Source organism: Anopheles coustani, chromosome 2, assembly GCF_943734705.1.
Source record: "Anopheles coustani chromosome 2, idAnoCousDA_361_x.2, whole genome shotgun sequence".
In the NCBI taxonomy this organism is placed as follows: domain Eukaryota; kingdom Metazoa; phylum Arthropoda; class Insecta; order Diptera; family Culicidae; genus Anopheles; species Anopheles coustani.
Window position 1 is genome coordinate 2795209 of NC_071289.1, and position 21277 is coordinate 2816485.

The following is a 21277-nucleotide window of genomic DNA, read 5'->3' on the forward strand; positions in this document are numbered from 1 at the left end:
GAGTGGAGGGGTGGTTGTTAATCCAAACGAGCCATCATAAATAATGAAATTTATTATGATGATCCGCTCGTCGCTCCGGCCGATCCGGGGGCCCGAAAGGCGTTGTGAAGAGAGAGCGGGAATCGAGCGATCGAAGAAAGGAAAAGACGACGAAAGAATAAAAAAAAGGAAAAATCATATCAAATGGAACCAAGCGAGCGGAATGGAAATAAGGTAACGGAATAAACGTGTATGTGTGGTTTTTTTTTTGGTACGGTTCGAAGGAGAGGCAGAGCGTGGTATGAAACTGGACTTCAAATGAACACCAAGTTCCCGGCCGGCGGCGGAAAGGATTAAAAATGAGAGTCCACTTGTCAAATACGATGTACTGTTTGTGTTTACCTTTATTTCTCCTACTTTGCCCCGCGCACAACTCATTTCCGTGGATGTTTTGTTTGCCCGTGAGGACATTCGCAATTATCAAAACAAAAACTAAACCCCCACACACTTTTAATCTGACCCCAGCGGCGGCGGTGGCGGCCCCGGGGAAAGCGGTTCAGGTTTCCATTCCCGTTTCCGTTTGTTTGTCCGATCCTCACGACTTTGGCGTGCCGCGACGAGAGGGCCGGTTAACGAAATAATCCCGAAACTGCCAAACCCGGATCGGGCCCGAGGATCGTTCCGAGGAGAGGAAAGGTGAGCGGGCGATAGAGGTGTACATTTCACCAGACCCAACTCCATCCCGCCCACGCACTCGCACCCACCACCGGGACTCCGGAGCTTGGAGCAAATTGATAATTATCTCGTCAAGGTATGTGTCAAAATTATCGACATTTCTTTGCACGCGCATATGGAGGTGGGTGGGGAGGGAGTTTGGTTTGAATGGAATGAGGGTGCGTGTGCGGGGGAGTAGTGGTCGGTCGTGGTCCTCTTTCGGCCACATTCCTGCACGATCGGGAAGAAAGACGATGGGCGGAAAAGAAAACAATATTACGGGTGGACCAAACTGGCCGATCACGATCCGATTCCGTTCCAATGGTGATCGCTCCGAGCCGATTGGATCTTGCCGCGATTGCCGGAGATCATCCGGCCCAGGGTTGGGGTCACCCGCTCTCTCCCTCGCTCTCCCTCGCTCTCCCTTTGCTGTGGCCCGCAAACGTTGTGAGGTTATGTGCTCGCCGGCTCGCTATGGCTTCACGCCACGGCACGCCATAGTACTCCATATTTGGTGCTGGCTATTTCGACGTCAACCACATCGATCGGCGACGAGTTCGACCTCCGGCCCTGATTCTCCGGAATGGACAGAGCGGACTCGGCGGAGCTTTCTCTTTCCAGCACTTTGCGGCAAACACGGTTGGTTCGGGTTTTTTGTTATTTTCCCTTCGTTTCGGCGTATTGGATCGCCTTCGATCTCTCGGCGGTGTCGGTGTTGGAGGCTTCTGACCCACCGCACTCCATACCCCTCTCCGGTGCCGTCCTCTCTGGCGAAGTGCTGAACGGACAACACAAGATTTCACTAAACGGATTAACGAGCGCTCCAAAGCTTGGAGGGGACCGGAGCGAGATCGAATTTCCGACACGTCTTTAAAGAAAACGAAGAGCACCACAAACGTTCGCCACGAACGTGGCGGTACCCACGGGAAAAGGCAAATCATGGCTTCTTCCTTTACAGTTACGTTTTCCGCCTGTTCTTCTTCTTCCCGCAGGGATATTGGAGGGCGCCTTCCCGTGTCAACCTGTTCCGTTTTTTTGTGCGTCGAGAGGGATTGGTAGCTCCTGGAACTGCCTGTGTTTTTGAGGTCGATCCTTTTCTCGAACAGTTCCTTGCAGTTCTTGGGTGCATTCCTCGCTAATTTTCGTCCCAAACATCACGCACCAAGCAGAACATCTCTAACTTGAGCTTCTTTGAACTAGTTTTCTTTGTGTTTTAAAATCCGGTCCCGGCTTCAAAATCACGCCACGCCGACGGAACCGATCCCGGACGGTCCGGAGATCGTTCCTAACCGCTCCGGACGAAGGAAAGAAATACACGCCCCAAATGCCGCCGCGTGTCGTTGCGAGACAACCTCCAAAGTTTCGTGGCCTAATTAAGCCTCGGGCTAACTCACGCTTAGCCTCGTGCCGCCACCAAAGCCACTCGCCTTCCTGCCCTCCTTCCTTCCAGCCGGAACATTTTTCTCCTTCCCATTCATTCGCCCATCCGCGAGCCGACGACGACGTTCGGTACGCGCGCGAGAGAGTTGGCCCGCTTATTAATGATAATTTTATGCTCACGAAGAGGCAGTTCCGCAGCGAGTGTTTCTATTAATTTGCGTCTAATTTAACAGCTTGTTTAACATATTAATTTCGGTATCTATTTACGGCGGGTTCCGGCGGCGGCTTCGGCCATAAGACGTCCACAGCTTCTCCCCGGCAGCGGGGGGTTTGGGATTTTCTCGGACCGTGGCCCCGGAGTGAGTGCATGTCCCCGTACGTGGCATACCGTGGTGTCACCTGAGGCACACACACACATTCCACAGCGGCTTGGCACCCCCCCGGGAATGTCGCGGTTCTCCTCCGAAGACCTTTACGAGATCTCAACCCACGGGAAGGAAAAAAAAACAAAACAGCCCACTCTCCACTGCGAAGTGGCCAGTTTGCGCCCATGGGGAGGCGTTCTGTAGCTTTTTCTTCTTCTTCGGTATCTTTTCTTCACCCACTTCCATCACCCATTTTTATGGCCCCACTCTCTATTGCTCTTTCCCCATGTCGCAAGGCTTTCAACACCGATTTAGTGGACGATTTGACATGTGTTTTCTATCCATTTTATCACCCCGCAGTGCTTTAGTTTTGTTTCATTTTATGCGCGCTCCAACCGTTCCGGGGGCCGCGCGCTGCCGTAACTCTTTCTTCCATTTTAATTTCCTTCCCGGGTTGTTTCGTTTTTTTTTTCTCTTTCTCTCGTCATTTTCTTTCCTAGATGTTAGTCTACATTTTTTTTTTCTCCTTACTGTTTTACTTAAGTCGCGACATAGATTAAGAGCTGTTTCTTTTGGGGATGTTTTTTTTCTCTCTCCTTTCTGTTGTGATGGGAGTTGATTTTTCTTCCGCTGGTTTTGTCTTTCCTCTTGTGTGTGCGTGTGTGTGTGTTTGCCTCTTATCGGTTTTCGGTTCTGATTCGATTCAAAGCCGCCAAAAGCTCGTCAAACACCATCGACGTTTCATGGATGGGGAGGAGAAGGTCCCGCCTCCGAGGGTGCATGGGGGGGTCATTGGGGGGTAAAAAATTATGATCGTTTCCACGCCACGCTTATGGCTTAATTGTGGTTCCAATTTCGTTACTTTATTTTTTCTCGTTTGAGGGCGAAAGATGGCGAAGTGGCCGTCAAAACCAGAACCATACCAAACCACATCATACGTACCCGGTATCCCTCCAGCGCACGTCATTAACTTAATGTGGTGTGGGGTAGTGTGGGGAAAGGGGGGGTTGGGGGGGTTTCATGTGGGTGTCACACGCCGTTCGAGGTTTGATGTTTTAATTAAAGAAAAATGCGCGTTCTGCTACGCCTCCTCCAACGCCACGAGGTCGCGTCCTCGCGAAGGAGAAGGAAGGAAGGCGGGGGGGGGGGGGAAGGAGGCAAGAAAAAAACCATCTCCATTGTGGAGCCGGGGGTTAGATGGATGGATGGATCAGTTGTGAGCCTCCCACCGCTGCTGCTGCTGCTGGTCGTCCCCCTTTTCCGAAGGCTTTACAAACAACATCGATGCTGCTGCCTCGGGTTGCCTCCGGGTAACTGAATCCTCCTCCTCCTCCAAAAAGGTCCGCCTCTAGTTTCGTTGATTGATGTTTCAAATTGCCGATACAAAACGTTGAACATTTGTGTGGTGTGGGATTTTTCCTCCCTCTCACCCACCCTCGTCCGCCACGGGGAAGGGTTTCGGAATTTTAATTCTTCTCCTTTCGATTCGTTGTTTGCTGGGAGATGGTTTGCGTTTCCTAGGTTCCATCATTCACGCCACGTTCTATCCGAGCCCCCGGGGAGGTTGACCAGTCGATGGCCTTTAGCACCATCGACACGGCTTGCGCCACAACTCGCACACACACACACGCCGATACGATGCGCAAGAAATCAGCAGCTCATAATTGTTGGCAATTTGTCAATGGGCCAAGAAATAGGAGCTCCTATCGGAAAGAGCTATGAAAATTCATTTTTCAATCAGAAAACCGAAAATTCCTACCTCATTGTAACTATCCGGACCCACCGTTCGTTCTTCGACGTTCGTTCGTTTCGTGCAGTCAATGAGCAACAATTTGTCAGACCGATTATTTGCCGCTCTTTCCCGACCTTCTTCCGTCCTTGGTTGGGGTTTGGAACGTCCACCGACTTTGCATAATCAAATGCAACACGCCGTTTTGTTGAGTGTTGGTCGCGTGGTGGAAAGAAAGGCCGCAACTCAAGCTGAGCTGCTAAGTAGACAAAACTGTCAGAAGCGCCAAACCATCTTTCGTGACACATTCCCATGGCATTTGAATGGCCGCCCCAATGGCATCGGCTTAAAGGGTGAATAAATCAGCCAAAAATCTTGTATTTACAAGGGATTGCCAAACCATCAACGACGAGAGAGTGTGTGTGTGTGTGTTTTTTTTTGTGTCGCCAATTCGGTATTAAATTGGCATCCTATTATCGAACGGGCTGGTTTAGAACAGGATTTATTAACTTCAGCATGTTGTTGAATTAAAATGTACGCTGAGAGGATTGGATAAACCTGGCCTCTCATCAATTGTAATTATGGGCAGTTCAACGTGGAAAGTGAAATGAACCCAAGGAAATGAGACCACTCAATCAATAGAAAATTGTGGCTGATGTGGATGTGGATATTTTACCCACTAACTTATCTTCTCCATAGATTAAAGGAGGATGCATTTTTCTCGCAAACATCAAACATTTAACTAACCTTTCCCTCGTACGATCTAGCGAAAAAATAAAATCAAATGTGAGCGGCGTGTGTAAAATATTCAAATCACAAGTGCCAACTTCACAAAGACAAATGTATACTTTTCGGATCAGCGCCCGGTTCGGTTCGGGTGGTTGAAATGTTGGATAACCCTTTTGGCGAACTCAGGACGGGAAAGCTTCATCCTCCCAAGGCCCAGACAAAAAGGTTGATTTTTCTACCGAACAATAATCCTAAATCCTGTTTTAATGGAGCTCGTCGATACTCGAAACTTCTCGAAAACATCTCATCACTCTCCCTTTGCTTGTTCGGTGAGAGTTTTGGGGTGCTTGGAAAAACCGCTTTCATCCTTTTCCCGGTCCCCCCCCCCGTGAACCGCCGACGTTCGACGAATCCCGGTTTAATCCGGTTTCGCGTTGACAGAATCAATTAAAAGATAAGTTTAGTTGCTCAGGATCGGTTTCGGAAAACTCAAACAAACGGAGCCCTTTTTTCGACGCCGGTGAGGGGGGAGTGGGGAGCCCACTTCCGGGAGCAGATGTTTGTCAGGGTTTTTTTCCAACCATTCCAAGCACGCACAAACACTCACACCCATCGACCGCCTCACACACATGTGTGCACCTTTCGTGGGGTTAGGATTTTGTGAAAATGGGTTGCCTTTTTTTTTGTTTAATGAAGCCATCAATGATACTGGGGTACGGTCGGAAAATTGCCATGCTCGGCGGGAAAAACGGGGCAATATTTGACGCGGGACGTGGTGAGATCGGAGTGACACAAAAAAGGATACCTTGCTTCCATCGCATGAAGTTGTAAAGCGTGAAGCTAATCAGTACCCTGTCCTCTACAAGCACGTATATACCGTGGAAAATTCTCTATCGCGCGCTCGCGTGTGTGTGTGTGTCCAAAAAATGGTTAGTCAAGCGTCAGCTACAGACCGTCATTAGCGATTAGTGGAGCACGGGAAAAAGTGGAAAGCGGCAGGCAAACGAAAATCCGACGAATTTTCCACCCTTCATGAAACGATGACAATCCTGAAAACGACAGAAGGTTAAGGAAATCTCCCAAATATTACCGTGTTTTTTTTTTTCTTCTCGTTCGGTATCGAGATGTCTTGAAGTATCTTATTTTTTCAATTTACTTTCCAACTCGGGCGGGGGGAAAAAAAGTGTCGCAATTTACTACAGATTAGATCAAATGATAAGGGCAGTAGGGGATGGGAGGAGGAAAACCAACAACCGGGTGCCAGAAAGAGCCATGGTAGGGCGCAAGAGCGGAACATTTTCAGCTAGGTTTTTTTACCTTCTCGTCCCACGAAACGGCAGCCTGCGACTAATTTTTAAATTAAGCAAAAAGCTTACTCAAGCCATCTTTTAGCCGTCCGCAACCCCTCGGGGGGGACATGGACCGCGGGTGCTGTGATGGAAAATTTAGATTAAAATCGGTCGACCATTTTTCGAATGGCGTCAGCGTTTCGGGATGGGCGGATTTTTTTTCCCGTGGATGTGTGGCTAATAGCAAAATGGGCACCAGAAAATTCGACCGAAATTCAAATTTCACCTGCTTCAGCCACTGGTTTCGAGGATGGTGGAGGATTTTTCCACCGTGCCTTCTCGGGCAAACGTGCCCGGGAAATGGCAACGCAGATCAGATTGGGATCCGAATTCGGTTGCGGGAAGAGAATTTATCCGCTCTTTTCAGTTCCGAGATTTTCCACCGGCGTTCCCTAGGTTGCAGCGAGATTTAGAAGACTAAACAATCACTGAAATGAGTGACGGGATGATGTGTGCCCTCTCGCGCGTGTGTGTGTGTATGATAGAGCGACAGACAAGGGTAACGCAAACAAACGCGGCGCCACGGAACCCGCGAACGATGCGAGAGGAACTGCCTTTATTTGATATGGTAATTGAAAATAATGGATAATGTGATAGTCCATTTCTCTCACCCTTCCCGCCATAGGAGGGGGTGAGGTGTGAGGGCACGGGGTCGATTATCAAACGGAGCACGATCTTGGGGCACTAACAGTTCCCACACACCAACAAACACTAGCGCAGAACGGCCACGAGAGCAGGAGAGTTAGATGGACACATCACCGAGCTATCAATATCATCATGCAAAGCATATCCTCGCGTGCTCCTGGTTATATCCTTCGCCAGAAACTTTGGCGAATCTCGCGTCCTCAAACATTGGCTCTAGACCGGCTAGAGGAACCAGCGCACAGGTGAAGCTGGGAAACGGGGAAAATGGATCACTTCTAAATACTGCTCCCGGTGTTGGCGTCCTCTGTGGCGTTGCTTCCCGTTCCGGACATACGCGGAGCCAAGTGGTGGCTTACTTCCGAAATCCCTCCGGGGCAGGTCATAGACCACCCATTCTCCCACACACACGTACAACCAGTGTCTGTGTGTGCGAAGGTATGTTTGCGTGTGCTTATCAAGATTTGATGATTGTATAATAAGATATTGTCCGCCTCAATGCTCTCATAAACGGTCCGTGGTATGGTCTGGTCGGATCAAGCCGGTGCGCTTTGGAGGACGATGCCCAGGTATGGGAGCCTGCACGTGGCGAACATTGATGGAACAGTGCTGTTTCAATGACCTCACCATTAAACGCTACAGTACTGGGCACATAAATAACACATCAGTTTAACTCATTTACTTCTATGTTTGAGAACTTTTGTATGTAGTTTTTGATAACTTGTTTATACAGATTCTTTGGGATTTAAAAGTTGACGAAATGCAAGGACCTTCGCGATCCCATCATTTTAAGCTCATCCATCCGTGTAAACTCTGGACCCTCTTGGGAGGAACCAGATTCAAACTGGATGTGGAATCATGGAACTGCATCTAGGGATCGGTTTGGGTACATGATTATGATAACTCGGTTAGCTCCACCGTTTGTGAAGTTCAACGCTTCGCGAGAGGTCAACCTTCCCTGCTCGACTCAGGAGCGGATGTTAGGACCTATTCTTGACGGTTCTGGTTCTAAACCATTGCTCCATTCTCGTGCTACGCGAGTTTCCCGAGAAAAAAAGAACACAATGGCAGCGCATATGGTGCACTGGCGCGAACTTAAACACACATGGTGGTTGGACATCATGGAGCAAATGGAGTGATGGCTCGACTCCCAAAGCCGGGATCGTGCGGAGATAAAACAAAGGCAAACATAATCAAATGAAAATCAAATATAATTAAATTGATACGTTTGCGTCGGCGTTGCGGAGGGGAGGCGGAACGGGAACCGTGGTATGGAGTTGGACTAGAATTTTGGGGCGTTTTTCCACGGACACGGATCAGTTACCACCACGCTGGTCCGGGGGCGAAACCCGGGCCCCCAAAAAATGGCCGGCGCTTTTGGTTGTAGAGCTCGGAGAGCTTTTGACTGTAACATACTCATTACGGTTTAATATTGATGGGGCTTAAAATAGAACCGAACGGAGATGTTTAATGAACCGAGTGTGCTCTTTCGGTCGTTCCGTAAATGGATGCCTTTTTAGGCGGCTAGCATTCTACACGGAAGATAAACACCCGCCTGGTATCATTATTTACCTCGATTTGTGATCACAATCTCGATCTGGCTTGAATAACGCACAACACTGGGTATAAATTTGACAATATGAAGCTGCTCCTCTTCGAGAGGAGCTCATCTTCGTTGAAAGCAAAACTTTGCTCCTCCGTCCAAAGGGGAATTTATCCAACGAGCGATCCTCGTTCGCTTTGTGTGAACAAAAACAATCGAACTTTATTTCACGGCAGCCCAAAGTCCAAATTAATTGCTTAGCATGCGATTAACGCACAAAAGTTGGAGCGCGCGCGAGGGGAAATGGTGGCAAAAAAGGGTGAGAAAATTAGAATCACTGATAGCGGAAAATGCGGCCCTTTTTCTCGCGCTCGTAGAAGCATATCAGATCATGGCCCCCCTGCCCAATCCTTGTTTCCTTTTGCGCGTTTGGTGAAGAGGTTTTCCGCAAGGAGAAAGTTCCTGAAATGAAATCCATATTTAGCCGCTCGCCGGTGGCGTGCTTTCTCTTTGGCCAAGAAGAACAAAAAACCAACGGTGCCTTGCTTTCTTCCGTTCCGAGAAAAGGAGGTGAAAAGAAACCTCCTCCTGCCTCCTTCGTTGCCCCCCGGGCCGTTTGTGGTGGTGTTTTGTTGGCGTTGGCCTCGAGAGGTTAAAGTTCTTCGCGGCGTCCAAAACTTCTGCCCAAGAGTGATTAGACAATCCAATTTTGCCCCTGATACGCTGGCAAAAGAAAGTAATAATAAAACACGCCGAGAAAATATATATATATAACCCTCAAGGGAGGAGGTGCCGGCGGGTGGAAAATTGGAGGAAAAATTTCAATCATCTAAAAATCGCCAAATTTATTCACTTCGCCGTCCACGACCGCCTGGGTGTGGGGTAAACCTTCACAACCGCCGCCAGTGTTGAGGTAGGTGTGGGTGTTGCTGGTGAATACATTTTTCTCGATCGCCTATCGACCTGGAAGAAACAAATAAAGACAGGAGGAAAAAAAACACCAGTGGGCGGAAAAACCACGGTCAGTGGAAGAAGAAGGATTTGATTTTCTTCGCCGTTCCCCGGGAATGTTGGTGGAGCGGGTGGGGGCACGGGCAGGGTTTTAATTTATTCCAAAATGACACACAACACAAACCCCCGGAACAAGCGAACCGAAGCCGCGAAAACCAACCCTGGCCGGGTCGTCCTGGTCCGAGTGGGCGGTAAATCTTTGGCATGCGGCTTCTTCCAATTCGAAGTCGAAGAACTTCCGCCGTCTTACGATGATGAATCATTCGGTGGAAGGATGTGGCCCACCCCCACCGGTCGTCGGCACAGGAAGGATGTATAATGAAAAGTGCTTTCGGGAAGATTTAGGGACATAATTAAATTAGAGCCGGAGCGAAACACAGAACGATAGAGCCGAGAGGTGCCTGGGGGTGGTGTGGCGGTGGAGACGAGACGAGGCTCAAGGATTCGTGAATGGATGAAGATCTTCTGGACGCGCGAAGGCGGAAACATCGTAAAAACCAGTTAGGATAACCGCTTTTCCTGCCTCTTCCTTCCTTCGACAAAATTTCTTCCTTCCCATCTTTTGTTGTCCATCTTCTTCGAGCCTCTCTTCTCGAGTGCTGTCAAATGTGCCGCCGCCTCCCCCTCCCTTATCGAGTTTTTAGTGCGTTTTCCTGCCCAGTGGAAACCCAAGTTGACGGATGGCCTTCGGTATAACCGGTGGAAAATCGGGAATCCAACTGTCGCATCACCATTATCATTATCATCAACATCAGCTTTTTGGTGTGAGCTCTTGACGGACAAAAAAGTAATGTGGCGCACTCAAAAGTGAAGCGTTACACATTGTGTTATTGCACCGGAATGACTTTGACTAAATAATTACATTAGAGTGTGTAGTGTTTTAAAATTTTCCATGTCGGGGAACCACTCTTCCCATTATTTTTCCGCGCGGCCAAACAGTATAATCTTAACAAACAAAACCGTCGAAAAAGGGCTGAAAAGCAACGGGCGAAAGAGTGAGTGCAGCTCCCGATTGTGACATAATTTTGTTAAGCGTGAGCCTAAAATGGCTTTCCTCCCGGGAAATGGGAAGTTGGATGAAAAAAAAGAATGCTTCTTGGGCGATGGAATGGGGACCACTTCTGGAACACAACTCCGGTTGCGCACCGAACGACGATGACGACGACGACGACGACGACGACGACATGCCGCTGATGTCGCTAAGGACACTTGAGATATTATTGCGATTTTTGGGCCACCGCCTTCGAACGACGCTCGTGTCCACTTAGGCGAGTCCTGGGGCCTAAAATCGTTGGTTTTTAAAGAGTTACCCCTGAACGGGGAGTACGGGAGAGAAATAAAATTAAGAAGAAAAAAACCGGTGTGTGCTTAAGCGAATATGCTTTCCATGGCGGAAATTTTTCGCACGCTTTTCCGCTTATCTAAAAATACACCCTACTAGAGAGCGGCTCCGGTGGGTGATGGGTTTTAACTAGAGTTGTGTAAATCTGATTCAGATTCATGAATCTGAATGAATCTCTGCCTTATAAGGGATTCATGAATCTTTCGTCGAGAGATTCATGAATCCTAAAGACACCTCGACAGATGAAAAGTCACCAGCCAAAAATGGGTTGAGGGACCTCTTGTTTTTTTTGTCGCATTGAATCAAACTGAATTTGAAAGAATCGATAAGATTCGTGACAGATCCATGAAAGAGTCATGAAGATTCATTAAAGTTTCGAAAGATTCATTAAGCTTTGAAGATTCGAATCCGCAAGGATTCATGAGTCCATCGGAACGTATCTTAGGTGAAAGATTCATATGAATGAATATCGCCAAAAGATTCATTAAGCACAACACTAGTTTTAACTGTTTAGTGCGGGAGGGAAAATCGGTGGTCGGTGGAAACTGAGCGTAAAAGAGTGTACTCCTTACTCTCCAACCCATTCCACCAAAGTGTCATCATTAGAGCCGCGTTCCGTGCCGGCCGACTTCCCGAGACGGAGGGATCCGTGGAAAATTGGAAATCATCGCACCGGTAAAGCGAGTGGTAATAAGATTGGCTTTCACCGAAGACACTTTTCCGGCTAAAAACCCATCCAACCGGTGGACATAATTTCATTTAGCACGACCGATGGCTTTCGGCTGGCCGGATTCGGTCGGTGGTGGTGGTGGTGGAGGTCCTTTTTGGTGTGAAGTTTTGCGCCAAAAGCGCCACCGGTTCCTTTCGTGAGCCTCCACTCATCTTTCGATAAATGACCTCTGCTGAGGAGAGAAAAGGGGGGTGGTTGGGAGGTGGACTTATTTATAAGTGTGAACGGAAATTGAAAACGCCATAATAAATAGTTTGCTACTTGCTGGTAGTGAATTTGCGCGTCCTTCGAAGCTCGAAGCTTTTTTAGTCCTGTTTTTCCTCTGCCAATTCCTCAGCTTTTTCCCTCACTCTCTCTTCCCACATTTATGCTACGTTGGCCGAAAGATTATTTGCTACTGGGAAGAAATGGTGTTCCAACCGCCGGGTGTAATAATTTCCTTTTTTTCCTTCCCCCATTTCCACCACCCAGAATAGTATCCATTGGTTCGTTAATTCTACTCTTTTCCGTTTGCTTTCACGCGCGCGGCTCGGCTCGATTCGTTGGCGTGATTTTCTTCCCTTTTGCACAGGACTACACGACACCGTTAATCCTGGCGGCCGCCGGAGGACATACCGCTTGCGTCATCGAGCTGCTGGAGCAGGGTGCCGATCCGAACGCCCGGCGAGTGGTAAGTACACCGGACATGGGGCGGCGTTTGGAAACGTGATACAAATTATAATATTCGTTAGGATTTTGCGAAAAAGCGAGTGAGAGAGAAAGAGGAACGGAAAGCAAGTGCCACCCAAGAAGAACCGATAGTGTTCACTCCACGGAAAATGAGAGAAAACCGACCGCGATCAGAACGAAAACGGTTGTGGAAGTCGGTAGGATTTTTCCTCCCCCCATCCCCCCCCCCCCCCCCCCCCCCGCTTCTGCTTTTGGCCCAGAATTCCCTTTTTGCGCATGAAAAATGTAATGGAAAACTCTCCACAGTGGTTTGCACAGCGCGCGCACTAAGTGGAATTTCGGAAAATTATTACAGTTTCACCGTGGTTTATGCGATTTTATTATTATTCTTTCCATTTTTTTTTTCCTTGCTCCCGAAAGCTCCCGGTATTCCTTCCGGGCCGTCGATTGGATGATTTCTAGCTGGGGAGATCTTTCCATAGAATTTGGTATTATTTTAATGAGCTTCCCTTCCCGGAGTGGAATCCGTTCACCCGGACTGAGAAATTAACATAGAACCGGTAGCATACAAAGAGAAATACGTGAAATATATTGATCAAAAACCTTGTTATTACACAATTTCACAAAGGCCAACAATGATGAGAGGTGATTCCACTCCTCTGAAATATATTAAACCCTGTTCCTAAACCAAAGAGCCATAGCTTTGTCAATGCGCCATCGAACAACCACTCCGAGGTATCGTTTGTCGTAAAGTTTTCACATTTAACTCCTCCCCCTCGCCCATCGTGGATCCCAAAAGCATAAATTGTGTTACCCGTTAACTCAGAAAGCATGTAAACACATCAAAACTCCTCGTTCGAGAACGATGGCGAACGATGACAAGCGCCTTTAATGTGTATGGCATTGCTCCACTGTTCCACTCTTTCATCCTTTTCCGTCCGGGAAAGTAGTTTTTAGTGCTAGTGCGCTGGCAAAAAGAACAGCAGAACGGTTTGTTCGTTCCCGGTCGCCATGGGAGAAATGAAAATAAATTTTTACTTTGACCCTTTTGTCATCGCAGTTGGCGAGTTGTTTTCGGGATGATGAACACGCGTCGTCCGGAAAGAGGACTCCTTCTCGTCGGCACTAATCTAACTCATCCCTCTGTCTCTCTCACGCTCGACGTAGATGGATGGGAATCCTAGCATAAAGCATAAAGCGCCGCAGAAAAAGTGTTGGTGCGCAACGGCGGGTCCCCTTTGGGAACATTAGGGTTCGCGTCCGGTTCCCTTGGTTTCGCGCATCAAATTGGTCCTGTTTGCATCTGCATTCTTTTCCCCCCGCCCCCGTCCGTTGCAACAAACGACAACAGCATCAGCGGGATCGAGTTTTCCCGCAAGGTTCACCACCGACCGAGTGGAAAGATGATTCGAGGAATATAAGAAATTTCGAAATGGGAAACAAAACTAACCTATCTTGCACTTCTCTCTCTCTCTCTCGCTTCCCTTCACTTGCAGACTGGAACCACGGCTTTATTCTTCGCAGCACAGGGTGGTTACGTTGACGTTGCCAGGATACTGCTGAAGGCCGGAGCGCCCGTCGACTGCTCGTCCGTGGTAAGTGAGCTGGGAGAACGTTCCACCGGAGGTGCGCGGTGTGGCCAGTTTATTAATTTTATTTTATATACACTTTCCCCCCACAATCCATCCCGGAAAAGTAAATCCCGAGCCGGCGGGGGGGCGATGGGAGGCGAAAGGATTTTTTTAAATTGGAAAAAATGAGTGAATGTGAAAGGATCTAAACGGAAAAATTAATTACAATCCCTCGGCCTGAGTGTGTGTGTGTGTGTGTGTGCATGAGTCGATCGCGTGACGTCCGAATGGCTTTCCGCTTAGGACAATATTGTGCAAAGTTGAATCCCTCTCGCCTTTCATGGCGAATATCAAAAGATTGCCACTCATTGTTGAGTTGCCCTTTTGCGAAAGGAGAATAAATCGCCAAAGCACAAAAAAAAGGAACTAATATTCAAAGTAAAAGATGTCCACACACACACAAAAGACCTTGCGGCGTACGCTTTTCCGCTTCAACGGGCCTTCCAGCTCCTGGTCCCCCGGATTGGTCAGGTGTGAGAGGACACATTTTTATTTTAATTAAATCCTTTCGCCACCTCAACTCACTTTCCGGTTGATGAAGGTTTGTTTTTTTCCTACCGGTTTTCTTTGTGTCATTTTTCACCATACATTTTGTTTTTCTCACTCAATCCCCATTTCTTTCTCCCATTTTTTTTTCGTCGCTTTCATTCATCCTTCACCGTGGCCGTGTCCTGTGGATGTTTTTCTTTCCCCCCCGGCCCCCGCTTTGGATCTTGTTTCCGGTGTTGGCCGCTCCCGCAGGACGGAGGAACGCCACTGTTCGTCGCCTGCCAGGGCGGTCACGAGGCGATGGTGAGCGAGCTGCTGAGCCACGGGGCCAACGTGCACGCCTGCATGAAGGTGAGTTCGGGGTTCCGTAATTAGTTTTCATTATTTCACCTCGGATTACTTCCAGAAACCTGCTGGTAACGCTTGGGGGCCGCAAGGGTAAGGTAATAACTTTCCACCGTGGGGGAAATCGTCCCCAGGAAGGGGTGAGGGAGGGAGGGAGGTTGGTTAATGGTGAACGACGGCGACGTCACTTTGCTTCGCTTCTCGAAGAAGCCGGAGAAATTCATGTTTTTGATGGCGCTGGAAATTTCTTTCCGCCGCGCGTTTGCCCGAGTTCCGGGAAGGTCCTTGGAGGGAGGAGGGTTTTGGGAGGGGGTGTACGGCAAATTCAATCAAGGATTTTCTCGTCAAAAAACCACCACACAGCACCAGCGTTCGTTCGACGGGGCCATGATTGGTGTTTAATTTACTCCTTTTTCGGGGCGCGCACCCGCGAGCCGAAGGGATAAACGATCCTTTGGAAAAGGGTGAGAGGCAGGAAGAGGGGGAGAGTGGTCGGGGTGGATCATAAAAAAAAAACCGATGTTCAACGTCTTACGGCTACGGCGGTACTTTATGTAGGAAGGTAGGCGGGGAATGAGCTTCTTTCGGCTGCCGGAGGCGAACGTTGGTTTAAGTATTGGTTTGGAGAGGATTTCAAGTGGCGCAGGAGAGCGTGGGGTGAGGTGGCACCGAAGAAATGCAAGCGGAATCGCACGAAAAGAAGCGGAATAAACACATCCACACTCACACACACTCACCGGTCGGAAAAGTTCTGACAACGATGTCGAAGATTATGTATCAGCTTTTGATGCGCTCGTTTTCCATCCTTGCGCGCGCCCCCCTTTTTTCGTGTCCGCGGGGCCGCCCCATGTCCTTTGATCGGAACGATCGATCGTGTTCCTGTCAAAGTGCTGCATGTTCATGTCGAAGTCGAAGCGAGAGAGAGCCGTTTTATAGCGCGGAAGATTGGCGAACGCGCTTCTTAGCGGGGCGAATAAACGATGGCTGCAAGGAGTGTATTAAAAATTAACGTTCTACTTCATTAAAGTCCTCCTAATGGGCAGAAATTGCTTTTGCACGTCGTGCACCGCACTCTTCCGGGGTGCTGCGTCTCATTACCCTCGGCCTTGCGTTCCCCGATGGCGACGGCATCATATGAACCGATTATCTAAGGAGGATATTTAATCCAACCCGAGCGAAGGGAAAGTAAAATATGCTACCATATTTTGTACCGTTTTCCGGTTCATTTCGTTCCTTCAGTGGGAGTGGGCGCGCGTTCCAATGAGACTCATCAGCAGCCGCCTGATGGGAAGCTGGCCATGTGGTGCGCAATCGAACCGACCCGACCCGACCCCGGTCGGCCGGGAAAAACACTTTCTCCTCGCTTCCGGAGGCGGCAAAGTGCGCGAAGCTGTCGCTCATCCATAAATTCATCAGCACGCAGAAGTTCTAAAGAAAGTTCTGGGAACGTGGCAGCGTGTTTGGGTAACGAGTAATTAACATGTCATGCCCCTCGCGACTGGCCGTTTCGTGCTGGCTGAGTGTGTTACAAGTCGGATTAAAAACGGTCCACTGCGATGGAAAGGAAAATCCGCTTGATAAATGGCCCGGCGCCCGGAAAACTTAACCGAACTATTATGGTGGGTTAAGGATGAGGATGAGTAAGAAGTACTAAAAAGAGGTATTAATTTAAAGATACGTTGCACTTAGAGTTGTGTAAATCTGATTCAGATTCATGAAGCTGATTTGATTCTCTACGTTCTAGGGATTCATGAATCTTTCGTAGAGAAGTTCATGAATCTTAAAGACACCTCAACAGATGAAAAGTCACCAGCCAAAAATGGGTTGAGGGATCCTTTTTTTTGTCGCATTGTCCACACCTATGAAAGAATCGGGGGATTCGTGACAGATCCATGAAAGATTCATGAAGATTCATTAAGGTTTCGAAAGATTCACCAAGCTTTGAAGATTGGAATCCGCAAAGATTCATGAATCCATCGGAATGAATCTTAGGTGAACGATTGGTATGAATGAATCTCGCCAAAAGATTCATTAAGCACAACACTAGTTGCACTACTTTTTAAGACATAACAGTACTTTACGCAGTTGAAAAATGTTGAGTGAGTTTAATAATAAATTCCTCTGAATACGAAATTCCACTATATTTCTCGTGTTTATCCAATGACTCATTCAGAGGGTCGTTCGTCTTCCAGATGTCCTCAATTGAGACGTTGCAGTAAATTTACTCCCCGAATGATTGAATCAATTCGTTTGCGTAATAAAATTCCCCGATATTAGTTTGCAACAAGCCGAGAAACACGGCGCGTTCCCGATTACGATTATTGCATCAACGGACGCATTAAAATGGTAGTTTTCGATTCGGCTCGATTCGATCACGGCACGCACGGGAACGGAAACCATTCCAAAGCCGTTAACGACATGCCCCATCGTGTGCCAAACGCGGCGACGGTATGCTTACAAATCATAAAAATTTCCAACATCATAATCCAACTGGCCAAAAAGATTTAGCCATGGAATAGTTTCCCCCGGAGGTTGTGTGTGTGTGTGTGTTTTTTTTTCGTTTAATTTTCATACTTCCCGCTTTATGTGGCCGCACCGTACCCGTGACTCCGCTGGCAGATCGTCAAATTCCCCGGAAAAGGAACGAACGGACGAAAAGAATCCAACATCCCAACACCGGCAGCTTCCCTTCGTTAGAGTTTGTTGCGGATAGTTTCCCGGTCCCAGCAGGGTTTGGGCTGGTTTCTTAGCAACGCCTGTTTATGAGTTTATTACATGATTAAGACGCACCGACCGACATTTTCCAAAGTGCTGTGTACCCTTCGCTCCGGGTTTTTGTACACGGGTCTTTTGATATTTTTATTTTGACATGCTTCAGAATCTCCGCTTTTCCGTTTCCCACTTTGAGGGACATGGCGTCCGGCTATCCATCGTCCCTGCCGCCGGAGGCATCATTTGCTTGGTTGCGTGTACCCTTGTTAAAACCGTGAACATTGTAATCAACGTTGACTTTTGAACGACGGCCAGCGTAAGCAACGAACCCTCCCGGGAAGTTGGCGGAAAAACAAGGGGGTTTGGGAGCACGTGGCCAGTGAATGGCGGGGAATGTAGAGTAGTCTCTTCTTCCACCTTCCCTATCATCGTCGGAGTGGTTGTGTTTTTCGGTGTGCTAGGCAACGAACGTCGCCGTCGTCGTCGTCATTGCCGGCGGAGAGAGGGAAAATTCGGATTGGATTTCATTTCCGATGCGGCCGATGCGACTGTCCGGACGTGGCCACCGGCTTCGGAGTGAAAATTAGTTTGCCCTGGGAGTGTGTTCCCATTCCCTTCCGTCGGATCGGATTCTGCGTTCTCCAACCGAGAACTTCGGAGCCATGATGCAAAAAGGCGGGCCATAAACCGGGCAGAAGCCTGCACCTTATACAATTCTAATGAAATGAAGATAAATGATGCATGTGGACAATTTAGATTTTAATGGAATTTTTGTTTAATAGAACGTAAAAAAGGCCGGCGATGCAAGAAGTTCTATGCACTGGCGGAAAGGCAGGAGCTTCCTGGCGCGCTGGCAAATTCCCGCCGGACTCCGAATTGCTCCCTGAAGATGGGGAAAGCGGCACGTGAACACGGGGGGCGCAGGTGCCAATGAGATATTATTTCATAGAAATATATAACGTCTCTGAAGTGTCGATTGTCAAATGAAAATATAAATCAAGGAAGAAATGTTTTTTGCCGATATATAATACAGTCTTGAGTAACGTTTTCTTTTCTCATCTTGAAGGGAAACATTTAAAACTCTTTCAAATTAAACTCAGTTTTTTGGGAAATGTCATCATTTTCTTTTTCGAAGTACGTCACTCAATAAAATGGATGTCAAGATGCACTCGTTGCTTTTATTGCATATGATATTGCCGACAGATGTTTACCACCACCACACCAGTCGTCGCATCATTCCCAAACACGTGTTTACGCCACGCACAGATGCAATAACATCGCGCGGAACAACCTCAACGATTCAGCAAAAAAAAAACAAAAACCCGTCCTTTCGGAACTGACACAGATCGATCCTATCTGAAAAGGGTACATTTTTGTTTTTGCTTTCCCAAAAACGGAGGAGCAGATGCACCAGTTGAAGGAAGTAGGTCGCGGCTCAGCTCGGCAACGGGAGGGCAAAAACATAATTTGCACGATTGCCGTTTCCTTCCGAGAAAACCCGAGGGGGGGAAGGTTAGAAAGTCAACCCGGGCGCGAAGGATCCACCGCCGCCGTGGTGGTCGCAGGAGGAGACAAAGTAAAAACCGAGAGGACGACCTTTCAGATATCCCAAAAGATATCGCCCTCGAAATGGGGGTCTTAACTACCTTTTGGGAGCTTGTTTTTTTTTCTTTTAAACATCTTAGGTTGTGCAAAATGTTGCGGTTCAGTTGGATTTGTCCTGCGAGAGGAGGGAAGGAGGGAGAGAGTCCTCCGAGTCTTCCCGCAAACCATTGGCAAGAATTATGGAAAGGTTGAGGTGCGGCATTTTTCACTGCCACTCACCGCCGGACGGAGTCTCCGTGCGAAAGATGGCGCTGAATGGCGGTGGTCAGAATGGAAACCGTGTGCTTTTTTCCTCCCTGAGAAGGAAACCCATTGCCGGCGGGATTAATTTGGACCCCTACCCCCCTCCACCTGAAGTGACCCCCGGTTTCATTCTTGGGCAGGGAAGCGAGGGCGAACCGCCGAGGAAGTAGTTCACGCCATCGGCGGCGGGTTCCTCGACGATGGGTTGCGGTTTTGCTTGCGGCTCTCCAATCTCTCGCAGCACTCTATTGGCTTTTGACGCGAGGGCGCGAGTGTGAGAGTGCGAACGCTTTTCCTCATCATCCTCCCCATCGCCGTCATCATCATCTGTCCGGGTTTTGTTTGTGTGCGGTAATTTATAGAAGTTCTCGGGAAGGGATTTAGGTCAGGTTCGTAACTGTAAATTGGTTGATTTACAACCGAAACTCCCTCGACTTCCGCTTCCCGAACACTGGGCCCGATCGTCCGCGTCTTCGTGGCAAGCGGGAGGTTTTCTGCAATTTCCACAAGAATGTTGCAGGTCACACTTGAGGTCTTCGACGCCCTTTTTTTCTCCGCCGGTGCATAAATAACCACAAAAATCCGTCGTCCGTCAGTGCCGCCTAATGATCTTGCTCGCGCTAATGGTTATGCTTATGCTTACGTCGGTCTAGAGACACTTTGTTTCCCTTCAGTCCCTGCTTTGCATCCCGCTGCCTTTATTCTAGCCGCGTGAACTGTTCCCTCGACGTTTGCAAGAAATCATTTTCATGTCGGAGTTGAGTTCGTTGCGTGTTGGGGACTTTCTTTCGCAACCACGCAGAGTCATAAAACGCAAAGTATGATGCTCAACGCATCGTTCTAGCTACTATATACTGCCGTATCAGATTCATTTAATGGTTTTAAATTATCGTTCTAACTCAGTGTTGCTTCACGTAATGTCCTTAATTCGTGCGCAGCTTTCGTTATTTACATGCTTTCAAATGTCTGAACTCGTTTTGACTATCATCGTTTTCGTTTCGTCAGGATCGGGCCACACCTCTGTTCATCGCGGCCCAAAATGGACACAGCTTGGTGCTGAAGCTGCTGCTAGCCGCCGGTGCCCACCCGGACGCACCCCGGAACGATGGCGCGACACCGCTGTGGATAGCGGCTCAGATGGGACACGACCACATCGTCAAAATCCTGCTCCACAATGGCGCCTTCGTCGACGCGGTACGCTGTGTAAGTACGAACTGGTGGTTTTATGTCCCGATTGTAATCACTTATCAGTTTCTGTGTCTCTCTTTCTCTCCCTCCGTCTCTCAACACGCACGCACGAATACAGGATGGTGCAACGGCCCTGTTCAAGGCGGCCCACAAAGGTCACAGTTCGGTGGTGCACGAGCTGCTCAAGTTCCGACCGAATCTGGGACTGCTGGAAAACGGCGAAACGGCGCTGCATGCCGCGGTCATGTTCGGACACTTGCCGATCGTAAAGCAGCTAGTGGCGGCCGGATGTGATTGTGCAGCCAAAAATCTCGACGGTTTCACCGCGCTCCAGTTGGCCCGCCAGCAGAAGTACGCCACAGTGTACCAGTATCTGAAGGAACGCGATCAACAGCAGCAACAACAAACGGGCGGGGGTGGAAATGGTACCACCTACAAACGATCGATTCCGATCAATACAAACCCGGGTCCCGGGGCGGCGAAGGGAGGACCGGCTGGTGCGGCGGGTGTTGGATGTCCTCCAAAGACGACCTCCTCGTCGTCGGTAGCCATTACGAGCTAAACGTCGTCAGTCGAGGGGTTCCTTTCCTTGCACTTTTTTAAAATTCGACACTCAATTCCCTCCAAATTCTTGTTATTTAATATTTTATCGAGTTGAAGAAACTATTTTAGTCCGGTAAGGTTAGATTACTTGCGTCGCCTAGCGATTTCAGAACTCGGCACAGATACAATCCTATCCAACAACATCTCTTTCAATGTTATCACATTTAACTCTGCTCGCCAAAAACTTGCGTAACGTTGCTCAAAAAATTTGCACAAAGGTTTCTCGAACCGAAACATAACCGTCTAACCTAGAAAACGTATCGCGCTTAACGACCTCCT

The 21277-nt window shown here is 48.6% G+C and overlaps 1 protein-coding gene across 1 annotated transcript in view; it reads left to right on the plus strand.

The window, feature by feature from the left end:
* LOC131267468 (ankyrin repeat domain-containing protein 29) overlaps positions 1-20957 on the plus strand; it is a 132081-nt gene extending 111124 nt beyond the window's left edge. Inside the window, exons 3-7 of the mRNA XM_058270354.1 lie at positions 12085-12183; positions 13679-13777; positions 14555-14653; positions 20213-20410; positions 20514-20957. Coding sequence (XP_058126337.1) covers positions 12085-12183; positions 13679-13777; positions 14555-14653; positions 20213-20410; positions 20514-20957 — 939 coding nt within the window. The remainder of the gene's footprint in view (positions 1-12084; positions 12184-13678; positions 13778-14554; positions 14654-20212; positions 20411-20513) is intronic.
* The last annotated feature ends 320 nt before the right edge of the window (positions 20958-21277 follow it).